This window comes from Bombina bombina, chromosome 4 (genome assembly GCF_027579735.1).
Source record: "Bombina bombina isolate aBomBom1 chromosome 4, aBomBom1.pri, whole genome shotgun sequence".
Taxonomy (NCBI): domain Eukaryota; kingdom Metazoa; phylum Chordata; class Amphibia; order Anura; family Bombinatoridae; genus Bombina; species Bombina bombina.
In genome coordinates, this window is record NC_069502.1 from 1,220,034,870 (window position 1) to 1,220,058,457 (window position 23,588).

The window sequence follows — 23,588 nt, forward strand, 5'->3', positions numbered from 1 at the left end:
TGTACTCTAGAGCTTGGGTATATGTTTCCCACAAGTAAGGAATGCAGCTGTGGACTCTTCCCATATTAAGATGGAAAACATAAATTATGCTTACCTGATAATTTCATTTCCATCTGTATGGGAAGAGTCCACAGCTCCCGCCCGTGTTCTCCAATGGGCGGCCCTAAATTTTTTTTTTTTTTCTTCTGGCACCTTTTTCACCCTGATATTTCTTCTACTGTTCCTTATTCCCTCAGCAGAATGACTGGGGTTATGAGGAAGTGGGGGGAGGTATTTAAGCCTTTGGCTGTGGACCTTTGCCTCCTCCTTTTGGCCAGGTTTAGTATTTCCCACAAGTAAGGAATGCAGCTGTGGACTCTTCCCATACAGATGGAAATGAAATTATCAGGTAAGCATAATTTTGTTTTTTGGTAATTAGAAGGCCGCTAAATTCCCCTGCGCACCACACTTGTATTATGCCCAGCAGTGAAGGGGTTAATTAGGTAGCTTGTTGGATTAATTTTAGCTTTAGTGTAGAGATCAGCCTCCTACCTGACACATCCCAACCCCTGACCCCTCTCAAACAGCTCCCTTCCCTTCCCCACCCCACAATTGTCACTGCCATCCTAAGTACTGGCAGAAAGTCTGCCATTACTAAAATGTTTTTTTTTTTGTTTTTTTAATATATATATATTTTCTGCAGTGCAGGATCCCCTGCAAACAGCTCTCTAACCCTCCCCCCCTCTACATATTTGCTGCCATCGTGGGTACTGGCAGCTGTCTGCCAGTACCCAGTTTGTTACAAAATGTGCTTTCTCTTGTAAGATGTATCGAGTCCACGGATTCATCCATACTTGTGGGATATTCTCCTTCCTAACAGGAAGTGGCAGAGAGCACCCACAGCAGAGCTGTCTATATAGCTCCTCCCTTAGCTCCGCCCCCGTCATTCTCTTTGCTTGCTTAACTGCTAGGAAGGGTAAACTGAGTGTGGTGACAAAAATGTTAGTTTTTATTTTCTCAAGCAAAAGTTTGTTTTTTTAATCTACTCCCGATAAACATTCTAGAACTGAGAGCGATATTCAATAAGCTTCAGGCGTGGCCTCAGCTAGCTGAGGCCAAATTCATCAGATTTCAGTAGGACAACATCACGACTGTAGCTTATATCAATCATCAAGGAGGAACACGGAGTTCTCTAGCGATGATGGAGGTAACCAAAATAATCTGATGGGCAGAGGATCACTCTTGCCATCTCTCAGCAATCCATATACCAGGGGTAGAGAACTGGGAGGCGGATTTCCTAAGTCGTCAGACTTTTCATCCGGGGGAGTGGGAGCTCCATCCGGAGGTATTTGCCCAGCTGACTTAGCTTTGGGGCACACAAAATCTGATGGCGTCCCGTCAGAATGCCAAACTTCCTCGTTACGGGTCCAGGTCCCGGGATCCCCAGGCGGTACTGATAGATGCTCTAGCAGTGCCCTGGTTCTTCAATCTGGCCTATGTATTTCCACCGTTTCCTCTCCTCCCACGTCTGGTTGCCAGAATCAAGCAGGAGAGAGCTTCTGTGATTCTGATAGCGCCTGCGTCGCCACGCAGGACTTGGTATGCAGACCTAGTGGACTTGTCACCAGTTCCACCGTGGACTCTGCCAATGAGGCAGGACCTTCTAATCCAAGGTACATTCACACATCCAAATTTAATTTCTCTGCGTCTGACTGCTTGGAGATTGAACGCCTGATTCTATCAAAGCGTGGTTTCTCTGAGTCGGTCATTGATACCCTGATTCAAGCTAGAAAGCCTGTCACCAAGAAGATCTATCATAAGATTTGGCGCAAATATTTTTATTGGTGTGAATCCAAGGGTTACTCATGGAGTAAGATTAGGATTCCTAGAATATTGTCCTTTCTCCAAGAAGGATTGGAGAAGGGATTATCAGCTAGTTCCTTAAAAGGACAAATATCTGCTTTGTCTATTCTACTACACAAATGTCTGGCAGATGTCCCAGACATTCAAGCATTTAGTCAGGCTTTGGTCAGAATTAAGCCTGTATTTAAACCTGTTGCTCCGCCATGGAGCCTAAACTTAGTTCTTAAAGTTCTTCAAGGGGTTCCGTTTGAACCTATGCATTCCATAGATATTAAGCTTCTATCTTGGAAAGTTTTGTTTTTAGTAGCTATCTCTTCAGCTCGAAGAGTTTGAGTTATCTGCTTTGCAGTGTGATTCACCTTACCTTGTTTTCCATGCAGATAAGGTGGTTTTGCGTACCTAACCTGGGTTTCTTCCTAAGGTTGTTTCTAATAGGAATATCAATCAGGAGATTGTTGTTCCTTCACTGTGTCCTAATCCATCAAAGAAGAAACATCTGTTGCACAATCTTGATGTGGTTCGTGCTTTAAAGTTCTACTTACAAGCAACTAAAGATTTCCGTCAAACATCTTCATTGTTTGTTGTTTATTCTGGTAAACGGAGAGGTCAAAAGGCTACGGCTACCTCTTTCCTTTTGGCTGAAAAGCATCATCCGTTTGGCTTATGAGACTGCTGGCCAGCAGCCTCCTGAAAGAATTACTGCTCATTCTACTAGAGCAGTGGCTTCCACATGGGCTTTTAAAAATGAGGCTTCTGTTGAACAGATTTGTAAGGCGGCGACTTGGTCTTCGCTTCATACTTTTTCCAAATTTTACAAATTTGATACTTTTGCTTCTTCGGAGGCTATTTTTGGGAGAAAGGTTCTACAAGCAGTGGTGCCTTCCGTTTAAGGTACCTATCTTGTCCCTCCCTTCATCCGTGTCCTAAAGCTTTGGTATTGGTGTCCCACAAGTATGGATGAATCTGTGGACTCGATACATCTTACAAGAGAAAACATAATTTATGCTTACCTGATAAATTTATTTCTCTTGTGATGTATCGAGTCCACGGCCCGCCCTGTTTATTTAAGACAGGCAGTATATTTTTATTTAAAAAACTTCAGTCACCTCTGCACCCTATAGTTTCTCCTTTTTCTTCCTAGCCTTCGGTCGAATGACTGGGGGGGGGGGCTGAGCTAAGGGAGGAGCTATATAGACAGCTCTGCTTTGGGTGCTCTCTTTGCCACTTCCTGTTAGGAAGGAGAATATCCACAAGTATGGATGAATCCGTGGACTCGATACATCACAAGAGAAATACATTTATCAGGTAAGCATAAATTATGTTTTTTTTAATAAAAATAAATAAATAAAACCCCAATTTTTCTGTAGTGTATCTGCCCCCCCTCAATACCCTGCCCCCCTCAGATCCCTGATCCCTTTCCACAACACTTATTTCCCCTCCCTCTTTCCCTCTCCCTCTCCCTCCATCACAATTGCATACATTAACTGGCGCGCACGCACACACCCTCTACTGTACACTCCCGGAACTCCTCTCCAGCGATGGGCCACCCACCCGCCTCCCTGCTATGGTTCCTACCCACCAACCATCGGCACCTTCGCTGGCCGATGCAGAGAGGGCCACAGAGTTAAAAAAAAAAAAGGGTATAACACAATGCCTCTATATTCGTCCTTGGTCCTTTACTGACACTTTCCAATTACTAGTGGGATATTCTCTCCGGGCCATCAGGCTGAGGCAAAGAGCACCCCAGCAGAACTGTTAAAGGGGCACTGAACCCACATTTTTTCTTTCGTGATTAATATTTTCCTGGACACCCATGAGTTGCACATGCTGCAGGGTATGCAGAGGGCAATATGATTTGCACCCCTGGTCAGCACTATTCATGTTCCTCCCTGCACACCCTGCAGCTTGTGTAACGCATACGTGTGCAGGAAACCCTAGACACACCACCCTTCTAAAGTGAGCTAATAATATCCAATCTTTATAAATGAATATGTGCTTTGGGTAGCTTGTGTAGTATTTATAATTAATAGAAAGTGTTACAATATTGTAAAGTATAATGCTGCCCCTACCTGACTACTTCAGAAGCCCACCTTGAAAAGAATAACAGTGGTTGTGTTCAGTTTTTTTTATATCAATGTAAAAATCATTGATATTGAATTGTATTCCTATTAAAGGGACACTGAACCCATTTTTTTTCTTTCATGATTCAGATAGAGCATGACATTTTAAGTAACTTTCTAATTTACTCCTATTATCAATTTTTCTTCATTCTCTTGCTATCTTTATTTTAAAAGCAGGAATGTAAATCTTAGCAGCCAGCCCATTTTAGGTTCAGCGCCATGGATAGTGCTTGCTTATTGGAGGCTTAAATTTACCCACCAATAAGCAAGCATAACCCAGGTTCTCAATAAAAAATGGGCCCGGCAAATATGCATCACTTTTCTGCTTTTTAAATAAAAATAGCAAGAGAAAGAAGAAACATTTATAATGGGTGTAAATTAGAAAGTTGTTTATAATTGCTGCTCTATCTGAATCATGAAAGAACAAAAAATGGGTTCAGTGTCCCTTTAATGTGAAGTATATAAATGTACATTTTCTATATCTAGAGTACTGTATGACAAAATGTGATGTGATTTTGTTGAATGATTGTTTTCCCGGATTATATTTCATTTTGCATTTTTGCCATTAATATTTATTATTGTCTGAGACATGGGATCAATGGTGTGTGTGTGAGAGGTCAGTAATGGTCTGAGACATGGGATCAATGGTGTGTGTGTGTGTGAGGTCAGTATTTGTCTGAGACATTGGATCAATGGTGTGTGTGTGAGGTCAGTAATGGTCTGAGACATGGGATCAATGGTGTGTGTGTGAGAGGTCAGTAATGGTCTGAGACATGGGATCAATGGTGTGTGTGTGTGTGTGAGGTCAGTATTTGTCTGATACATTGGATCAATGGTGTGTGTGAGGTCAGTAATGGTCTGAGACATGGGATCAATGGTGTGTGTGTGTGTGAGGTCAGTATTTGTCTGAGACATGGGATCAATGGTGTGTGTGTGTGTGAGGTCAGTATTTGTCTGAGACATGGGATCAATGGTGTGTGTGTGAGGTCAGTAATGGTCTGAGACATGGGATCAATGGTGTGTGTGTGTGTGTGAGGTCAGTATTTGTCTGAGACATGGGATCAATGGTGTGTGTGTGTGTGTGTGTGTGAGGTCAGTATTTGTCTGAGACATGGGATCAATGGTGTGTGTGTGTGTGAGGTCAGTATTTGTCTGAGACATGGGATCAATGGTGTGTGTGTGAGGTCAGTATTTGTCTGAGACATGGGATCAATGGTGTGTGTGTGAGGTCAGTAATGGTCTGAGACATGGGATCAATGGTGTGTGTGTGAGGTCAGTAATGGTCTGAGACATGGGATCAATGGTGTGTGTGTGTGTGAGGTCAGTATTTGTCTGAGACATGGGATCAATGGTGTGTGTGTGTGTGAGGTCAGTATTTGTCTGAGACAAGGGATCAATGGTGTGTGTGAGGTCAGTAATGGTCTGAGACATGGGATCAATGGTGTGTGTGTGAGGTCAGTAATGGTCTGAGACATGGGATCAATGGTGTGTGTGTGAGGTCAGTATTTGTCTGAGACATGGGATCAATGGTGTGTGTGTGAGGTCAGTAATGGTCTGAGACATGGGATCAATGGTGTGTGTGTGTGTGAGGTCAGTATTTGTCTGAGACATGGGATCAATGGTGTGTGTGTGAGGTTAGTAATGGTCTGAGACATGGGATCAATGGTGTGGGTGTGTGTGAGAGGTCAGTATTTGTCTGAGACATGGGATCAATGGTGTGTGTGTGTGTGAGGTCAGTATTTGTCTGAGACATGGGATCAATGGTGTGTGTGTGAGGTCAGTAATGGTCTGAGACATGGGATCAATGGTGTGTGTGTGTGAGGTCAGTATTTGTCTGAGACATGGGATCAATGGTGTGTGTGTGAGGTCAGTATTTGTCTGAGACATGGGATCAATGGTGTGTGTGTGTGTGAGGTCAGTATTTGTCTGAGACATGGGATCAATAGTGTGTGTGTGTGAGGTCAGTAATTGTCTGAGACATGGGATCAATGGTGTGTGTGTGTGAGGTCAGTATTTGTCTGAGACATGGGATCAATGGTGTGTGTGTGAGGTCAGTAATGGTCTGAGACATGGGATCAATGGTGTGTGTGTGTGTGTGTGGTCAGTATTTGTCTGAGACATGGGATCAATGGTGTGTGTGTGTGTGTGTGTGAGGTCAGTAATGGTCTGAGACATGGGATCAATGGTGTGTGTGTGTGTGAGGTCAGTATTTGTCTGAGACATGGGATCAATGGTGTGTGTGTGAGGTCAGTATTTGTCTGAGACATGGGATCAATGGTGTGTGTGTGAGGTAAGTAATGGTCTGAGACATGGGATCAATGGTGTGTGTGAGGTCAGTATTTGTCTGAGACATGGGATCAATGGTGTGTGTGTGAGGTCAGTAATGGTCTGAGACATGGGATCAATGGTGTGTGTGTGTGTGAGGTCAGTATTTGTCTGAGACATGGGATCAATGGTGTGTGTGTGTGTGAGGTCAGTATTTGTCTGAGACATGGGATCAATGGTGTGTGTGTGTGTGTGAGGTCAGTAATGGTCTGAGACATGGGATCAATGGTGTGTGTGTGTGAGGTCAGTAATGGTCTGAGACATGGGATCAATGGTGTGTGTGTTTGAGGTCAGTATTTGTCTGAGACATGGGATCAATGGTGTGTGTGTGTGAGGTCAGTAATTGTCTGAGACATGGGATCAATGGTGTGTGTGTATGTGAGGTCAGTATTTGTCTGAGACATGGGATCAATGGTGTGTGTGTCAGGTCAGTAATGGTCAGACATGGGATCAATGGTGTGTGTGTGTGTGTGTGAGGTCAGTATTTGTCTGAGACATGGGATCAATGGTGTGTTTGTGTGAGGTCAGTATTTGTCTGAGACATGGAATCAATTGTGTGTGTGTGAGGTCAGTATTTGTCTGAGACATGGGATCAATGGTGTGTGTGTGAGGTCAGTAATAGTCTGAGACATGGGATCAATGGTGTGTGTGTGAGGTCAGTATTTGTCTGAGACATGGGATCAATGGTGTGTGTGTGTGTGAGGTCAGTATTTGTCTGAGACATGGGATCAATGGTGTGTGTGTGTGTGTGAGGTCAGTAATGGTCTGAGACATGGGATCAATGGTGTGTGTGTGTGAGGTCAGTAATGGTCTGAGACATGGGATCAATGGTGTGTGTGTTTGAGGTCAGTATTTGTCTGAGACATGGGATCAATGGTGTGTGTGTGTGAGGTCAGTATTTGTCTGAGACATGGGATCAATGGTGTGTGTGTGAGGTCAGTAATGGTCAGACATGGGATCAATGGTGTGTGTGTGAGGTCAGTAATGGTCAGACATGGGATCAATGGTGTGTGTGTGTGTGTGTGAGGTCAGTATTTGTCTGAGACATGGGATCAATGGTGTGTTTGTGTGAGGTCAGTATTTGTCTGAGACATGGGATCAATTGTGTGTGTGTGAGGTCAGTATTTGTCTGAGACATGGGATCAATGGTGTGTGTGTGAGGTCAGTAATAGTCTGAGACATGGGATCAATGGTGTGTGTGTGTGTGAGGTCAGTATTTGTCTGAGACATGGGATCAATGGTGTGTGTGTGTGTGTGTGGTCAGTATTTGTCTGAGACATGGGATCAATGGTGTGTGTGTGTGAGGTCAGTATTTGTCTGAGACATGGGATCAATGGTGTGTGTGTGTGAGGTCAGTAATGGTCTGAGACATGGGATCAATGGTGTGTGTGTGTGTGTGTGTGTGTGTGTGTGTGTGGTCAGTATTTGTCTGAGACATGGGATCAATGGTGTGTTTGTGTGAGGTCAGTATTTGTCTGAGACATGGGATCAATGGTGTGTGTGTGTGTGAGGTCAGTATTTGTCTGAGACATGGGATCAATGGTGTGTGTGTGAGGTCAGTAATGGTCTGAGACATGGGATCAATGGTGTGTGTGTGTGAGGTCAGTATTTGTCTGAGACATGGGATCAATGGTGTGTGTGTGAGGTCAGTATTTGTCTGAGACATGGGATCAATGGTGTGTGTGTGTGAGGTCAGTATTTGTCTGAGACATGGGATCAATGGTGTGTGTGTGAGGTCAGTATTTGTCTGAGACATGGGATCAATGGTGTGTGTGAGGTCAGTAATGGTCTGAGACATGGGATCAATGGTGTGTGTGTGTGTGAGGTCAGTATTTGTCTGAGACATGGGATCAATGGTGTGTGTGTGTGAGGTCAGTATTTGTCTGAGACATGGGATCAATGGTGTGTGTGTGTGAGGTCAGTATTTGTCTGAGACATGGGATCAATGGTGTGTGTGTGTGTGAGGTCAGTATTGGTCTGAGACATGGGATCAATGGTGTGTGTGTGTGAGGTCAATATTGGTCTGAGACATGGGATCAATGGTGTGTGTGAGGTCAGTATTTGTCTGAGACATGGGATCAATGGTGTGTGTGTGTGAGGTCAGTATTTGTCTGAGACATGGGATCAATGGTGTGTGTGTGTGTGAGGTCAGTATTTGTCTGAGACATGGGATCAATGGTGTGTGTGTGAGGTCAGTAATGGTCTGAGACATGGGATCAATGGTGTGTGTGTGTGTGTGAGGTCAGTGTTACGGTTACCCTTAGTCTCGCTGAGAGATGGACCGCTTAGTAGCCTGGATCCCTATTGCTAAAGAGGGGAGAAGCTGCTTTCCATAGTATTCTATATGAGTCTCGCAAATATAGAATAATCTCCCTTAGCTGCAGTACAGCTAGGATACCCTTCTGCCCACAAAAACGAGTCAACGCTGCGATTGAGGGTCAAACAAGAACTCAGGACTGGGATGCCCAGCCTGCTTTTTATTAAGGTTATATGCACACAGGGCACTCCCGGGGGGGGGGGAAAGCACAAAATCCCCCATCACACATTTAGATAGAGAGCAATGTCCTTTGACAGGCCACAATAGGATTACAGTACTTAAGATAACAAGTTTACAAGTTCGTCTTATCAATTAGCAGTCTGGCTCCGGAGGTGATTAGACAATGGGATTGTTTATCTTTAAACTTAGAGCTGAGGCCAGCAAACTTGTATTTAGACAATAGTTTCTAAAAGCTGAAAAAAGTTAACTCTTTATGAAATGATACTTGTTACGGTTTTCTTGGAGCCCTTCTTAGGCGCTGGCTTGGCTGGTTCAGGCATTGCTGCTGGGAAATAAGCTCTTCACAACAAAATAACTAATGCTTCTGTAACAGTGCTCCCTTTCTGTGGAACACTCTGGCAGACACGGTCTGACCCCTTTTCGGGGCAGACTAAGGCTGTCCAGACCGCTGGTTATGCGGGGCTGAGGTCGGTTTGTCTGGACAACCCGTCGGCGTTGCCATTCTGTTTCCCAGGTCTGTAAGTAATGGTGAAATTGAAGGGTTGCAACGATAAGCTCCAACGTAATAGCCTGCCGTTATCTCCAGAGACCCGGTTCAGCCACACCAACGGGTTATGGTCGGTGACCAGAGTGAACTCCTGCCCATATAAATAGGGAGTCAATTTCTTTAATGCCCACACCAAAGCCAAACACTCCTTTTCGACCGCTGCATAGCTGACTTCGCGGGGCAGGAGCTTCCGGCTGATGTAGGCAACTGGATGCTCCCCTCCATCTTTGCCTACTTGGCTGAGGACGGCTCCCAGCCCGAACATGGAAGCATCTGTATGGACAATAAAACGTTTGTTAAGGGCTGGGGCCGCCAAGACAGGAGCGTTAATTAGAGCATTTTTGAGAGCCTGGAAAGCCGTTTCACAGTGGGGAGACCACAGGACCTGTCGAGGTAAGTTCTTCTTGGTCAAGTCAGTCAGGGGTTTGGCAAGTGTGCTGTAGTCTGGTACGAACCGTCTATAGTACCCTGCCGTGCCCAGGAAGGCTAGGACCTGAGTCTTAGTGATGGGGGTGGGCCAATTGGCGACAGCTTCTATCTTGGCCGGCTCTGGTCGCTGCTTTCCACACCCCACCCGGTGACCCAGGTACTGTACCTCGGCCATCCCAAAGTGACATTTTTCTGGCTTCAGAGTCAGGCCAGCAGCCCGGATCTGATCCAGAACCATTCCTACATGAGCTAAGTGGTCCTCCCAGGACTCACTGTGGATCGCTATGTCGTCCAGGTAGGCGCAAGCAAAACTCTGGAAGCCATCCAGGAGCCTATCCACCAAGCGCTGGAATGTAGCTGGGGCATTCTTCATCCCAAACGGCATTACCCTAAACTGATATAAGCCGAATGGGGTGACAAATGCCGACTTGGGGATAGCCTCCGGGGCCAGGGGAATCTGCCAGTAACCTTTGCAGAGGTCAATAGTGGTCAGGTAATTTCCCCTGGCTATACGATCGAGTAGCTCGTCTACCCTGGGCATAGGGTAAGCGTCCGTCACGGTTTTTTCATTGAGCCTCCGATAGTCTACGCAGAACCGGGTGGTCCCATCTTTCTTGGGCACCAAGACAACTGGGGAGGCCCAGGGACTATCGGAGGGCTCAATTACCCTGAGCTGGAGCATCTCATCGATCTCCTTCTTCATTCCTGTCCTAACTGCTTCGGGGATTCGGTACGGAGCCTGGCGCAAGGGAGCTTGTCCCGGAGTATCTACCTGGTGGGTGGTTAAAGTAGTGTACCCTGGCTTCGGGGAGAAGGTGAGGTGTTTGGACTGGAGGAGTTGGCTGAGCTGCTCCCTTTCAGTGGGGCTAAGTCGGTCTCCTATCTGAACCTGAGCCACTATACCTGTGGGGAGACTCTTTACTAATAGATCTGGAATGGGTAGACTGTCGGGGTCTTCCTGAGGGGAACAACATACGGCCGTCACGTTCTCTGGTCGCTCAAAATATTCCTTGAGCATGTTTACATGGAATGTCTTTCTAAGATTGTTGTCATGGCAGCTAGCTATCACATAAGTGGTGTCTCCCCTTTTCTCTACGATCTGGTAGGGACCCTGCCAGGACGCCTGCAATTTGTCTGTCTTCACCGGCTTAAGTACTAACACCTTTTGTCCTATGGTGAAGATTCTCTTTCGGGCCCCCCGATCGTACCATACTTTCTGTCTTCTCTGGGCCAACTGGAGATTAGCCCGCACGGATTTGGCTAATTGCTCCATTCGCTCCCTGAGTTCCAGCACGTATGGCACAATGGGGACACCGTCAGCCTCCATCTCTCCCTCCCAGTGCTCCCGGATCAGGTTTAGGGGTCCCCGTACCTTTCTTCCGTAGAGCAACTTGAAGGGAGAGAACCCTGTCGTTTCCTGGGGCACCTCCCGATAAGCAAAAAGGAGGTGCGGCAGGAAGCGTTCCCAGTCTCGGTATTCCTGAGTGAACGTCTTGAGCATTTGCTTGAGGGTCCCATTGAACCTCTCACACAGCCCGTTCGTCTGGGGGTGGTATGGGGAGCTCAGGAGGGACTTAATTTTGCAAACCTGCCAGAGTTGTTGGGTCAATTCAGCCGTAAATTGGGTGCCTCGGTCGGATAGGATTTCTTTTGGAAATCCTACCCGGGAGAACACCTGTACTAGTGCATTCGCTACCGTATCCGCTTGTATGTTGGATAGGGCGACAGCCTCTGGGTACCTGGTAGCGTAGTCCACTATGGTAAGAATGTAGCGCTTACCGGAGGGACTAGGGGTAGCCAGTGGTCCCACTAGGTCAATAGCAACCCGGCTGAAGGGTTCCTCTACAATGGGCATATTTACTAGATGGGCTTTAGGGTGATCGCCTCGCCTTCCTACTCGTTGACACACATCGCAGGTGTTACAGTAAGTTCTAACGTCAGCGTGCACCCCTGGCCAAAAGTACGTGTGAGTAATGCGGTGTAGGGTACGGGTTGCGGCTAGGTAGCCTGCTAAGGGGATGTCGTGGCCTATCTTGAGGATTTCTTGACGGTATTTGTGGGGCACTACCAGCTGTCGCCTACGCTGTCCCCTTTTCTCTGTCCAGCGGTATAGTTTCCCTTTTTCCCATAAGAATGTTTCGTTATCTGCCCCGCCCCCTCCGGTCTCTGCTCGTTCCCGGTACTTTTGTAAGGTCGGGTCAGTCTTAGACTCTGTCTCGAAAGCATCTGGGGTGTCCCAGGGTATGGGGCCTAACATGTCAGGCAAGGTCGGGGTAGGTCTTACCTGTGTCTCCCGCACTGGTGAGAGCTCTCGCTCCGTCCGGGCTTGGGCCCGTGTAGTCACTGGGTCCGCCGCGTTGTTGCATACTGTAGCATAGGCAGAAGTCATGGGGCCCAAATCGTTGCCCAGTAGTACTTCGGCAGGTAAATTATGCATTATGCCCACGTTCACAGCCCCCTTTCCCGCTCCCCAATCAAGATGCACTTGAGCTGTTGGAATTTTGTACACATCCCCCCCCCCCGCCACTCTAACGGCCACAGTCTGTCCGGATCGCTTGTGCTCTGGCACCAAATGACTCTGTACCAGCGTGATAGTAGCTCCTGTGTCTCTCAATCCCTCGGTAGATCGCCCCTCGAGCCATACCTTCTGCCGATGGTGTTGGCGGTTATCTGAGGCAGCATATACAGGGTCCGCCTCGTGAAGCGGCCCCACATATCCCTCCATAGGGGCCTCTTGGTTAACACAGAGGGCCCGGGCCGGACGATAGGACCCAGAGGGGTAATTGTAATTCCTGGGTGTCTGGTGCGTATTAAGGGGGCAGCTAGCCATGAAATGCCCTGGTTGCTTGCATCGGTGGCAAGTCGGTCTGGGACGCTCAGAGCTGTTATTGGGTGGTCCTGAGTGTCGGACGGGCCCTGTGGGCACCGGGGCTCGGAATTCAGCACGAGGGGGTGCACGGTAAACCTCTCTGGGTTCGACCCGTGCTGGAGCTCGGTAGTTCATGGGTTCGTGAAGACGGGAGTCATAATGTTCATCGGCCAATTTGGCTGCTTCTTCTAAGGTAGAAGGCCAACTGTCTAGCAGCAATTCCTTCCCTTGCTGTTCCATGCCATTATAAAAATGTTCTAAGAGAAACAATTGTAAAATTTCCTCACCAGTCACCGCTTTACTACCGCTCAGCCAGTGATTTGCCGCTCTCCACATTCGGTGCGCCCATTCCATATGGGTATCGTTAGGCTTCTTTTTCATGCCCCGAAACTGTCGGCGATACGTGTCCGGAGTTACAGCGTACCGTCGCAACAGTGTCTCCTTAACTAGCTCATACTGTGTCACTTCCTCAGCACCCAGAGTACGAAAGGCTTCCAGGGCTCGCCCGGATAGTTTCCCAGACAATATCGTGGGCCACTCTCTGTTGGGAATCTGGTGCAGGGCACATTGCCTTTTGAAGTCCGCCAAATATTCATCAATCCCTGTCTCGCTCTCTAGGAAGGGTCGAAATGCCGCATAGGGTATCTTGGGCCTCTCAGCATTTTCGACAGGGATGATTACCTGCGGGGCTTCAGCATTGCGGTGTGCGTTCGCTAGGTTGAGTTCGTGGGCTCGAGTCTCTCGTATATCCTCATCCGCCTCCGCCATCAACTGCTGTACCAATTCCATGGAGGGGTTCGGCCCGTATAATGAGAGCCTTTCCCGAACAATCCTGGTTTTTTCGTCACTAATCGTGGTCGGTGTTTCCGCCATTGTGAAGCTATGATCCAGTTCGGTCAATTCTGCGATCAGCTCTCTCCTCGGCCGGTTGCTGGCGTACCCCCCTCTGCTTTCAAGTAAATCCTTTAGGGTTGTACGCTTCAATTTTTCGTAAGCGCTCTCCATCCGTTCTGTACCTCTCCTAGGAAATCAAGGAAAATCCCGCCGCTGCCGCCAAATGTTACGGTTACCCTTAGTCTCGCTGAGAGATGTACCGCTTAGTAGCCTGGATCCCTATTGCTAAAGAGGGAAGAAGCTGCTTTCCATAGTATTCTATATGAGTCTCGCAAATATAGAATAATCTCCCTTAGCTGCAGTACAGCTAGGATACCCTTCTGCCCACAAAAACGAGTCAACGCTGCGATTGAGGGTCAAACAAGAACTCAGGACTGGGATGCCCAGCCTGCTTTTTATTAAGGTTACATGCACACAGGGCACTCCCAGGGGGGGGGGGAAGCACAAAATCCCCCATCACACATTTAGATAGAGAGCAATGTCCTTTGACAGGCCACAATAGGATTACAGTACTTAAGATAACAAGTTTACAAGTTCATCTTATCAATTAGCAGTCTGGCTCCGGAGGTGATTAGACAATGGGATTGTTTATCTCTAAACTTAGAGCTGAGGCCAGCAAACTTGTATTTAGACAATAGTTTCTAAAAGTTGAAAAAAGTTAACTCTTTATGAAATGATACTTGTTACGGTTTTCTTGGAGCCCTTCTTAGGCGCTGGCTTGGCTGGTTCAGGCATTGCTGCTGTGAAATAAGCTCTTCACAACAAAATAACTAATGCTTCTGTAACAGTCAGTAATTGTCTGAGACATGGGATCAATGGTGTGTGTGTGAGGTCAGTATTTGTCTGAGACATGGGATCAATGGTGTGTGTGTGTGTGAGGTCAGTATTTGTCTGAGACATGGGATCAATGGTGTGTGTGTGTGAGGTCAGTAATGGTCTGAGACATGGGATCAATGGTGTGTGTGTGAGGTCAGTATATTGTCTGAGACATGGGATCAATGGTGTGTGTGTGAGGTCAGTATTTGTCTGAGACATGGGATCAATGGTGTGTGTGTGAGGTCAGTAATGGTCTGAGACATGGGATCAATGGTGTGTGTGTGAGGTCAGTATTTGTCTGAGACATGGGATCAATGGTGTGTGTGTGTGTGAGGTCAGTATTTGTCTGAGACATGGGATCAATGGTGTGTGTGTGTGTGAGGTCAGTAATGGTCTGAGACATGGGATCAATGGTGTGTGAGGTCAGTAATGGTCTGAGACATGAGATCAATGGTGTGTGTGTGAGGTCAGTATTTGTCTGAGACATGGGATCAATGGTGTGTGTGTGTGTGTGAGGTCAGTATTTGTCTGAGACATGGGATCAATGGTGTGTGTGTGAGGTCAGTAATGGTCTGAGACATGGGATAAATGGTGTGTGTGAGGTCAGTATTTGTCTGAGACATGGGATCAATGGTGTGTGTGTGAGGTCAGTAATGGTCTGAGACATGGGATCAATGGTGTGTGTGAGGTCAGTATTTGTCTGAGACATGGGATCAATGGTGTGTGTGTGAGGTCAGTAATGGTCTGAGACATGGGATCAATGGTGTGTGTGTGTGAGGTCAGTATTTGTCTGAGACATGGGATCAATGGTGTGTGTGTGAGGTCAGTATTTGTCTGAGACATGGGATCAATGGTGTGTGTGTGAGGTCAGTATTTGTCTGAGACATGGGATCAATGGTGTGTGTGTGTGTGTGAGGTCAGTATTTGTCTGAGACATGGGATCAATGGTGTGTGTGTGTGTGTGAGGTCAGTATTTGTCTGAGACATGGGATCAATGGTGTGTGTGTGTGTGAGGTCAGTATTTGTCTGAGACATGGGATCAATGGTGTGTGTGTGTGTGTGTGAGGTCAGTAATGGTCTGAGGCATGGGATCAATGGTGTGTGTGAGGTCAGTATTTGTCTGAGACATGGGATCAATGGTGTGTGTGTGTGTGTGTGAGGTCAGTAATGGTCTGAGACATGGGATCAATGGTGTGTGTGTGTGAGGTCAGTAATGGTCTGAGACATGGGATCAATGGTGTGTGTGAGGTCAGTAATGGTCGGAGACATGGGATCAATGGTGTGTGTGAGGTCAGTAATGGTCTGAGACATGGGATCAATGGTGTGTGTGAGGTCAGTATTTGTCTGAGACATGGGATCAATGGTGTGTGTGTGTGAGGTCAGTAATGGTCTGAGACATGGGATCAATGGTGTGTGTGAGGTCAGTATTTGTCTGAGACATGGGATCAATGGTGTGTGTGTGTGTTTGGTCAGTAATGGTCTGAGACATGGGATCAATGGTGTGTGTGAGGTCAGTATTTGTCTGAGACATGGGATCAATTGTGTGTGTGTGTGTGTGTGAGGTCAGTATTTGTCTGAGACATGGGATCAATTGTGTGTGTGTGAGGTCAGTAATGGTCTGAGACATGGGATCAATGGTGTGTGTGAGGTCAGTAATGGTCTGAGACATGGGATCAATGGTGTGCGTGTGTGTGAGGTCAGTATTTGTCTGAGACATGGGATCAATGGTGTGCGTGTGTGTGTGAGGTCAGTAATTGTCTGAGACATGGGATCAATGGTGTGTGTGAGGTCAGTAATGGTCTGTGACATGGGATCAATGGTGTGTGTGTGTGTGTGTGAGGTCAGTATTTGTCTGAGACATGGGATCAATGGTGTGTGTGTGAGGTAAGTAATGGTCTGAGACATGGGATCAATGGTGTGTGTGTGGTCAGTAATTGTCTGAGACATGGGATCAATGGTGTGTGTGTGTGAGGTCAGTAATTGTCTGAGACATGGGATCAATGGTGTGTGTGTGTGAGGTCAGTAATTGTCTTGATTGTAGGGAATTCCTTTTATGATCTCATTGGTGATGCCATTTGTAATTTAGACAAGGCCCTGGGGGCAGTGCATGGTCTGTGGCATTTCTATAGTTTCTTTTGTCTTGTTACAATAACATATGTGAGCACCAGTAAACAGTAGCCCTGTATACAGTGTATCTGCACAAACCATTTGCAATACACAACCTACCCAGTAGTCTACATATCCGCTAATCGTGTTGTGATGGTGCCGTTTCATTGGTCATATCCTGTTCAGGGTTCCCCTGTTGTCTGTCTAATGATCAGTCCCCACGTGTTGGTTCAGGCCAGTAACGTGCATAATCTCCTTTCCTTTACAAGGCCAGCGGTGAGCTGTTAACCCCATTAACGCAGGGTCCCTAGTGAAATTTACATTAACCCAAAGAGTTCTGGATCACTGTTTAAATGCATATTAACTGCTGCATCACTATTGAAATGCATGTAATTGCCAGTAGCGCTGGGTCCTCTGTAGAAATACATGTAAATCCCAGAAGTGCTCAGTCCCTATTGAAATGCATGTTAACCTCAGTAGCGCTGAGTCCCCTATTGAAATGCATGTTAACCCCTGTACCGCTGGGTCCCCTATTGAAATGCATGTTAACCCCAGTAGCGCGGAGTCCCCTAGTGAAATTCATGTTAACCCCTGTACCGCTGGGTCCCCTATTGAAATGCATGTTAACCCCTGTACCTCTGGGTCCCCTATTGAAATGCATGTTAACCCCCAGTAGCGCTGGGTCCACTATTGAAATGCATGTTAACCCCAGTAGCGCCGAGTCCCCTAGTGAAATGCATGTTAACCCCAGTAGCTCCGAGTCCCCTAGTGAAATGCATGTTAACCCCAGTAGCGCTGAGTCCCCTATTGAATATAAAAAGTTCAGATACGATCACACCAATATATCATTTCTCTCTTCTGTGATTGTTGGACATAACTAAAGTGTGTTCGCGAGGTTTTGTACGGTAGCCTTCATGTTTAGGGGCTCACTGCTTCAGATTGTAACCCAGTGCTGTGCTGATCACGAGGTTCGGAATGAGTGAAACCAGTCAGCTGCATCTTTACAATAGAGGCCTATTCACTTGCTGTGGGGACACAGAGCACTCACTGTGATATCAGCACCTGCTACCCGGAATATTAAGCAGAGACCCTGCATTCCCAGCCGGCAGTGGGAGCTGAATCTGGGGACATATGTACCTGGAACAGCAGTGTCAGCACTTAACCCTGTCATTACCAGTAGCCGCGGGCACCTCTCATTGCCAGCCGGCAGTGGGAGCTGAATCTGGGGACAGATGTACCTGGAACAGCAGTGTCAGCCACTTAACCCTGTCATTACCAGTAGCCGCGGGCACCTCTCATTGCCAGCCGGCAGTGGGAAAGCTGAATCTGGGGACAGATGTACCTGGAACAGCAGTGTCAGCACTTAACCCTGTCATTACCAGTAGCCGCGGCACCTCTCTCTCATTGCCAGCCGGCAGTGGGAGCTGAATCTGGGGACAGATGTACCTGGAACAGCAGTGTCAGCACTTAACCCTGTCATTACCAGTAGCCGCGGGCACCTCTCATTGCCAGCCGGCAGTGGGAGCTGAATCTGGGGACAGATGTACCTGGAACAGCAGTGTCAGCACTTAACCCTGTCATTACCAGTAGCCGCGGCACCTCTCTCTCATTGCCAGCCGGCAGTGGGAGCTGAATCTGGGGACAGATGTACCTGGAACAGCAGTGTCAGCACTTAACCCTGTCATTACCAGTAGCCGCGGGCACCTCTCTCTCATTGCCAGCCGGCAGTGGGAGCTGAATCTGGGGACAGATGTACCTGGAACAGCAGTGTCAGCACTTAACCCTGTCATTACCAGTAGCCGCGGCACCTCTCTCTCATTGCCAGCCGGCAGTGGGAGCTGAATCTGGGGACAGATGTACCTGGAACAGCAGTGTCAGCACTTAACCCTGTCATTACCAGTAGGCACCTCTCTCTCATTGCCAGCCCCTCTGACAGTGTAAGGGCAGGGAGCCTATCTTTCTCAGTGCCCCTTTGTAATATGCTACTGTCCCCTCATCACTGCAGTTTGCCAGCTAAATATAATGATTTCCTCACGCTTTCCCTTCTTTCTTATAGTTTGGAGAACGATGAAGTAAGCATGACCGCCTACGTCCTGGGCACCTTGGCCTCTCTAGGCACAACCACCGCTGCCTCTTGTACGGGCTCCTCGTGCAGCAATGCCACTAAGGAATACTGCTACAGCGCACGGATCCGCAGCACTGTGCTGCAGGGGCTGCCCTTCGGAGGAGTGCCGACTGTCCTGGCGCTTGACTTTATGTGCTTCCTGGTAAGTGGCGTTCTTACTGTCCATGCACGTTCTCTTTAGCTAGGTACCTGTCACTCTTCCTTTAAATAGGCAGTAAAGTTCAGAACTCAGAGCAGACCTAGGTAGGCTCTGGAGCTGCAATGCATTACTGGTTATTGGGAGCTATCTGCTGATTCATGGCTGCACATATATGCCTCTTGTCATTGGCTCAGCTGACTCCTAGTAGTGCAATGCTGCTCCTTCAACAACGGATACCTACAGAAATGAAGCAAATTTTTGGTAACAGAAGTAAATTGGAAAGTTGTTAAAAAGCGTTTGCTTTAGGTCTATCACAAAAGAAAAATGATGGTTTTCATGTCCCTTTAAATGAAAATAACAAATGTAATTCTATAACCTCAGGTAAACTTATTTATTTAAAGGACCGGTAAACTGTTGCACTGTTTAAATGTAATCTAGAAATCCTACAGACATCATCCATATGATTGTACGTTAAAGGGACAGTCAACACCAGAAGTTTTGTTGTTTAAAAAGAAAGATAATCCCTTTATTACCTATTCCCCAGTTTTGCATAACCAACACAGTTATAATAATGTACTTTTTACCTCTGTAATTATCTTGTATCTAAGCTTCTGCTGACTGCCCCACTGCCCCCTTATTTCAGTTCTTTTGACAGACATGCAGTTTAGCCAATAAGTGCTCACTCCTAGGTCACTTTACGTGCATGAGCTCAATGTTATCTATATGAAACATGTGAACTAATGCCCTCTAGTGGTCAAAATGTATTCAGATTAAAGGCAGTCTTCAGGTCTAAGAAATTAGCATATGAACCTGTCCTAGGGTTTAGCTTTCAACTAAGAATACTAAGTGGAACAAAGCAAAATTGGTGTTAAAGTAAATTGGGAAGTTGTTTAAAATTGCATGCCCTATTTAAATCATGAAAAAAAAATTTGGACTTGTCTGTCCCTTAATGTTATTTATTTATTGTATGTGGTTACTTCAAATTCTTCATAATCTTGCTGAGGGCATAGCTCAAGCCAGCCTCCTCCATAATTCTTCATTAGCCAATAGCTAATAATTATCCCTTTACATAATAATGATTATGCAGGCTGTTCCAATAGCATGCGCAGTTTGGTTGTTAGGAGTCTCATGCGCAGTTTGGTTGTTAGGAGTCTCATGCGCAGTTTGGTTGTTAGGAGTCTCATGCGCAGTTTGGTTGTTAGGAGTCTCATGCGCAGTTTGGTTGTTAGGAGTGTCATGCGCAGTTTGGTTGTTAGGAGTCTCATGCGCAGTTTGGTTGTTAGGAGTCTCATGCGCAGTTTGGTTGTTAGGAGTCTCATGCGCAGTTTGGTTGTTAGGAGTCTCATGCGCAGTTTGGTTGTTAGGAGTCTCATGCGCAGTTTGGTTGTTAGGAGTCTCATGCGCAGTTTTGGTTGTTAGGTGTCTCATGCGCAGTTTGGTTGTTAGGAGTCTCATGCGCAGTTTGGTTGTTAGGAGTCTCATGCGCAGTTTGGTTGTTAGGAGTCTCATGCGCAGTTTGGTTTGTTAGGAGTCTCATGCGCAGTTTGGTTGTTAGGGAGTCTCATGCGCAGTTTGGTTGTTAGGAGTCACATGCGCAGTTTGGTTGTTAGGAGTCTCATGCGCAGTTTGGTTTTAGGAGTCTCATGCGCAGTTTGGTTGTTAGGAGTCTCATGCGCAGTTTGGTGTTAGGAGTCTCATGCGCAGTTTGGTTGTTAGGAGTCTCATGCGCAGTTTGGGTTGTTAGGAGTCTCATGCGCAGTTTGGTTGTTAGGAGTCTCATGCGCAGTTTGGTTGTTAGGAGTCTCATGCGCAGTTTGGTTGTTAGGAGTCTCATGCGCAGTTTTGTGTTGTTAGGAGTCTCCATGCGCAGTTTGGTTGTTAGGAGTCTCATGCGCAGTTTGGTTGTTAGGAGTCTCATGCGCAGTTTTGGTTGTTAGGAGTCTCTTGCGCAGTATGGTTTGTTAGGAGTCTCATGCGCAGGTTTTGGGTTGTTAGGAGTCTCATGCGCAGTTTGGTTGTTAGGAGTCTCATTGCGCAGTTTGGTTGTTAGGAGTCTCATGCCAGTTTGGTTGTTAGAGTCTCATGCGCAGTTTGGTTGTTAGGAGTCTCATGCGCAGTTTGGTTATTAGGAGTCTCATGCGCAGTTTGGTTGTTAGTAGTCTCATGCGCAGTTTGGTTGTTTAGAGTCTCATGCCGCAGTTTGGGTTGTTAGGAGTCTCATGCGCAGTTTGGTTGTTAGGAGTCTCATGCGCCGTTTTGGTTTGTTAGGAGTCTCATGCGCCGTTTGGTTGTTAGGAATAGCATGCCCAGTTTGGTTGTTAGGAGTCTCATGCGCAGTTTGGTTGTTAGGAGTGTCATGCCCAGTTTGGTTGTTAGGAATAGCATGCCCAGTTTGGCTGTTAGGAATCGCATGCGCAGCTTGGCTGTTAGGAATCGCATGCGCAGCTTGGCTGTTAGGAATCGCATGCGCATCTTGCTGTTAGGAATTCGCATGCGCAGCTTGGCTGTTAGGAATCGCATGCGCAGCTTGGCTGTTTAGGATCGCATGCGCAGCTTGGCTGTTAGGAGTAGCATGAGCATAGCACACAGTGGGGGCTTCAACAGCGCAGGTCACAACTGCCGCTTTAATGAGATCAGCTGGGTTAGCAAACTGCGCTTGCGCACACTTCCGACGAGCCTGGCACCTAGGTAGCCCTCTGTGACAGGAGAGTAGTGAATATCAATAAGGGCTTGAAAATAATTAAATATTCAGCCTTAAAAGGACACTAAACCCCAAAAAATTATTTCATGATTCAGGTAGAGACTGCAATTTTAAAGAACATTCCAATTTACTTCTATTATCTATTTTGCATCATTCTTTAGATATCCTTTGTAGAAGAAATAGTGATGCACATGGGTGAGCCAATCAGCAGCTACTAAGCCTATCTAGATATGCTTTTCAGCAAAAGGATATCAAGAGAATGAAGCAAATTAGATAAAAAGTAAATTAGAAAGTTGTTAAAAATTTCATGTTCTTTCTAAATCGTGAAAGAAAAAAATTGGGTTTCATGTCCCTTTAATTTACTATTAGAATGCAGAAAATTAGTTAAAACATGTATATTGATGTGTTACTGACATAAGAAACGTTCAAATAATGAAATCAAAAGTTTGGTTTCCTGTCCCTTTAAAGCAGATCCTGATTCCTCCTACACTTGCTTTTTGCTAGATCAGGGGGTGCCCAGACTTTGTTGAGGGCCATAATAGCGGTAATGACCAGGGACTACATTACGTATTACTCAATTATAAAGCAGATTGAACCAACACTAAAATTGAAACAAAAGACGTTTGTAAAGATTCTAAGACAATACTTTATAGATACAATTGCACAATCCATATGGGTCAGCCCCATTTTATTATCTTAGTATCTAGCCAGCTGTAAGATTCTATTTGCTTATAAATGTAGCAGAACTCTGGGCCCCCCTTCTCCGTACACTCTGGGCCCCCTTCTCCGTACACTCTGGCCCCCCTTCTCCGTACACTCTGGGGCCCCCCTTCTCCAGTACTACTTCGTGGGCCCCCTTCTCCGTACACCTCTGAGGGCCCCTTCTCCGTACTCTCTGGGCCCCCTTCTCCGTACACTCTGGGCCCCACCTTGCTCCGTACACTCTGGGCCCCCTTCTCCGTTACACTCTGGGCCCCTTCTCTCGTACACTCATGGACCCCTTCTCCGTACACACAGCTCTGGGCGCCCCTTCTCGCGTACACTCTGGAGCCCCCGTTCTCGACACTCTGGGCCCTCCCCTTCTCCGTACACTCTGGGGCTCCCCCTTCTCCGTACACCTCTGGGCCCCCTTCTCCGTACACTCTGGGCCCCATTCTCCAGTACACTCTGGGCCCCCTTCGCCGTCACTCTGGGCCCCCTTCTTCCGAGCACCTTCACTCTGGGGTCGCGCACCTTCTCCTTGTACACTCGGGCCCCCTTCTCCGTACACTCTGGTCCCCCTTCTCCGTACACTCTGGGCCCCCTTCTCCGTACACCTCTGGGAGCCCCCTTCTCTCGTCTCTGGCCCCCTTCTCCGTTACACTGACTGGGCCCCCTTCTCCGTACACTCTGGGCGCCCACCTTCTAGCCGGACACTTCTGGGCCCCCCTTCTCCGTACACTCTGGGCCCCCTTCTCCGTACACTCTGGGGCCCCCTTCTCCGTACACTCTGGGGCCCCCTTCTCCGTACACTCTGGGGCCCCCTTCTCCGTACACTCTGGGCCCCCCTTCTCCGTACACTCTGGGCCCCCTTCTCCGTACACTCTGGGCCCCCTTCTCCGTACACTCTGGGCCCCCTTCTCCGTACACTCTGGGCCCCCTTCTCCGTACACTCTGGGCCCCCCTTCTCCGTACACTCTGGGCCCCTTCTCCGTACACTCTGTGCCCCCTTCTCCGTACACTCTGGGCCCCCTTCTCCGTACACTCTGGGCCCCCTTCTCCGTACACTCTGGGCCCCCTTCTCCGTACACTCTGGGCCCCCTTCTCCGTACACTCTGGGCCCCCTTCTCCGTACACTCTGGGCCCCTTCTCCGTACACTCTGGGCCCCCTTCTCCGTACACTCTGGGCCCCCTTCTCCGTACACTCTGGGCCCCTTCTCCGTACACTCTGGGCCCCCTTCTCCGTACACTCTGGGCCCCCTTCTCCGTACACTCTGGGCCCCCTTCTCCGTACACTCTGGGCCCCCTTCTCCGTACACTCTGGCCCCCTCTCCGTACACTCTGGGCCCCCTTCTCTCCGTACACTCTGGGCCCCCTTCTCCGTACACTCTGGGCCCCCTTCTCCGTACACTCTGGGCCCCCTTCTCCGTACACTCTGGGCCCCCTTCTCTCTGTACACTCCCCCCCTCTCTCTGTACA

At 47.6% G+C, this 23,588-nt stretch overlaps 1 protein-coding gene across 1 annotated transcript in view; it reads left to right on the forward strand.

Annotated features, from left to right (window-relative positions):
• The window catches only part of TMEM63B (transmembrane protein 63B), a gene marked incomplete in the record, with an annotated part of 652,794 nt that overhangs the window by 137,022 nt on the left and 492,184 nt on the right, over window positions 1–23,588 (forward strand). The window contains 1 exon segment of the mRNA XM_053712736.1: window positions 18,502–18,712. Coding sequence (XP_053568711.1) covers window positions 18,524–18,712 — 189 coding nt within the window.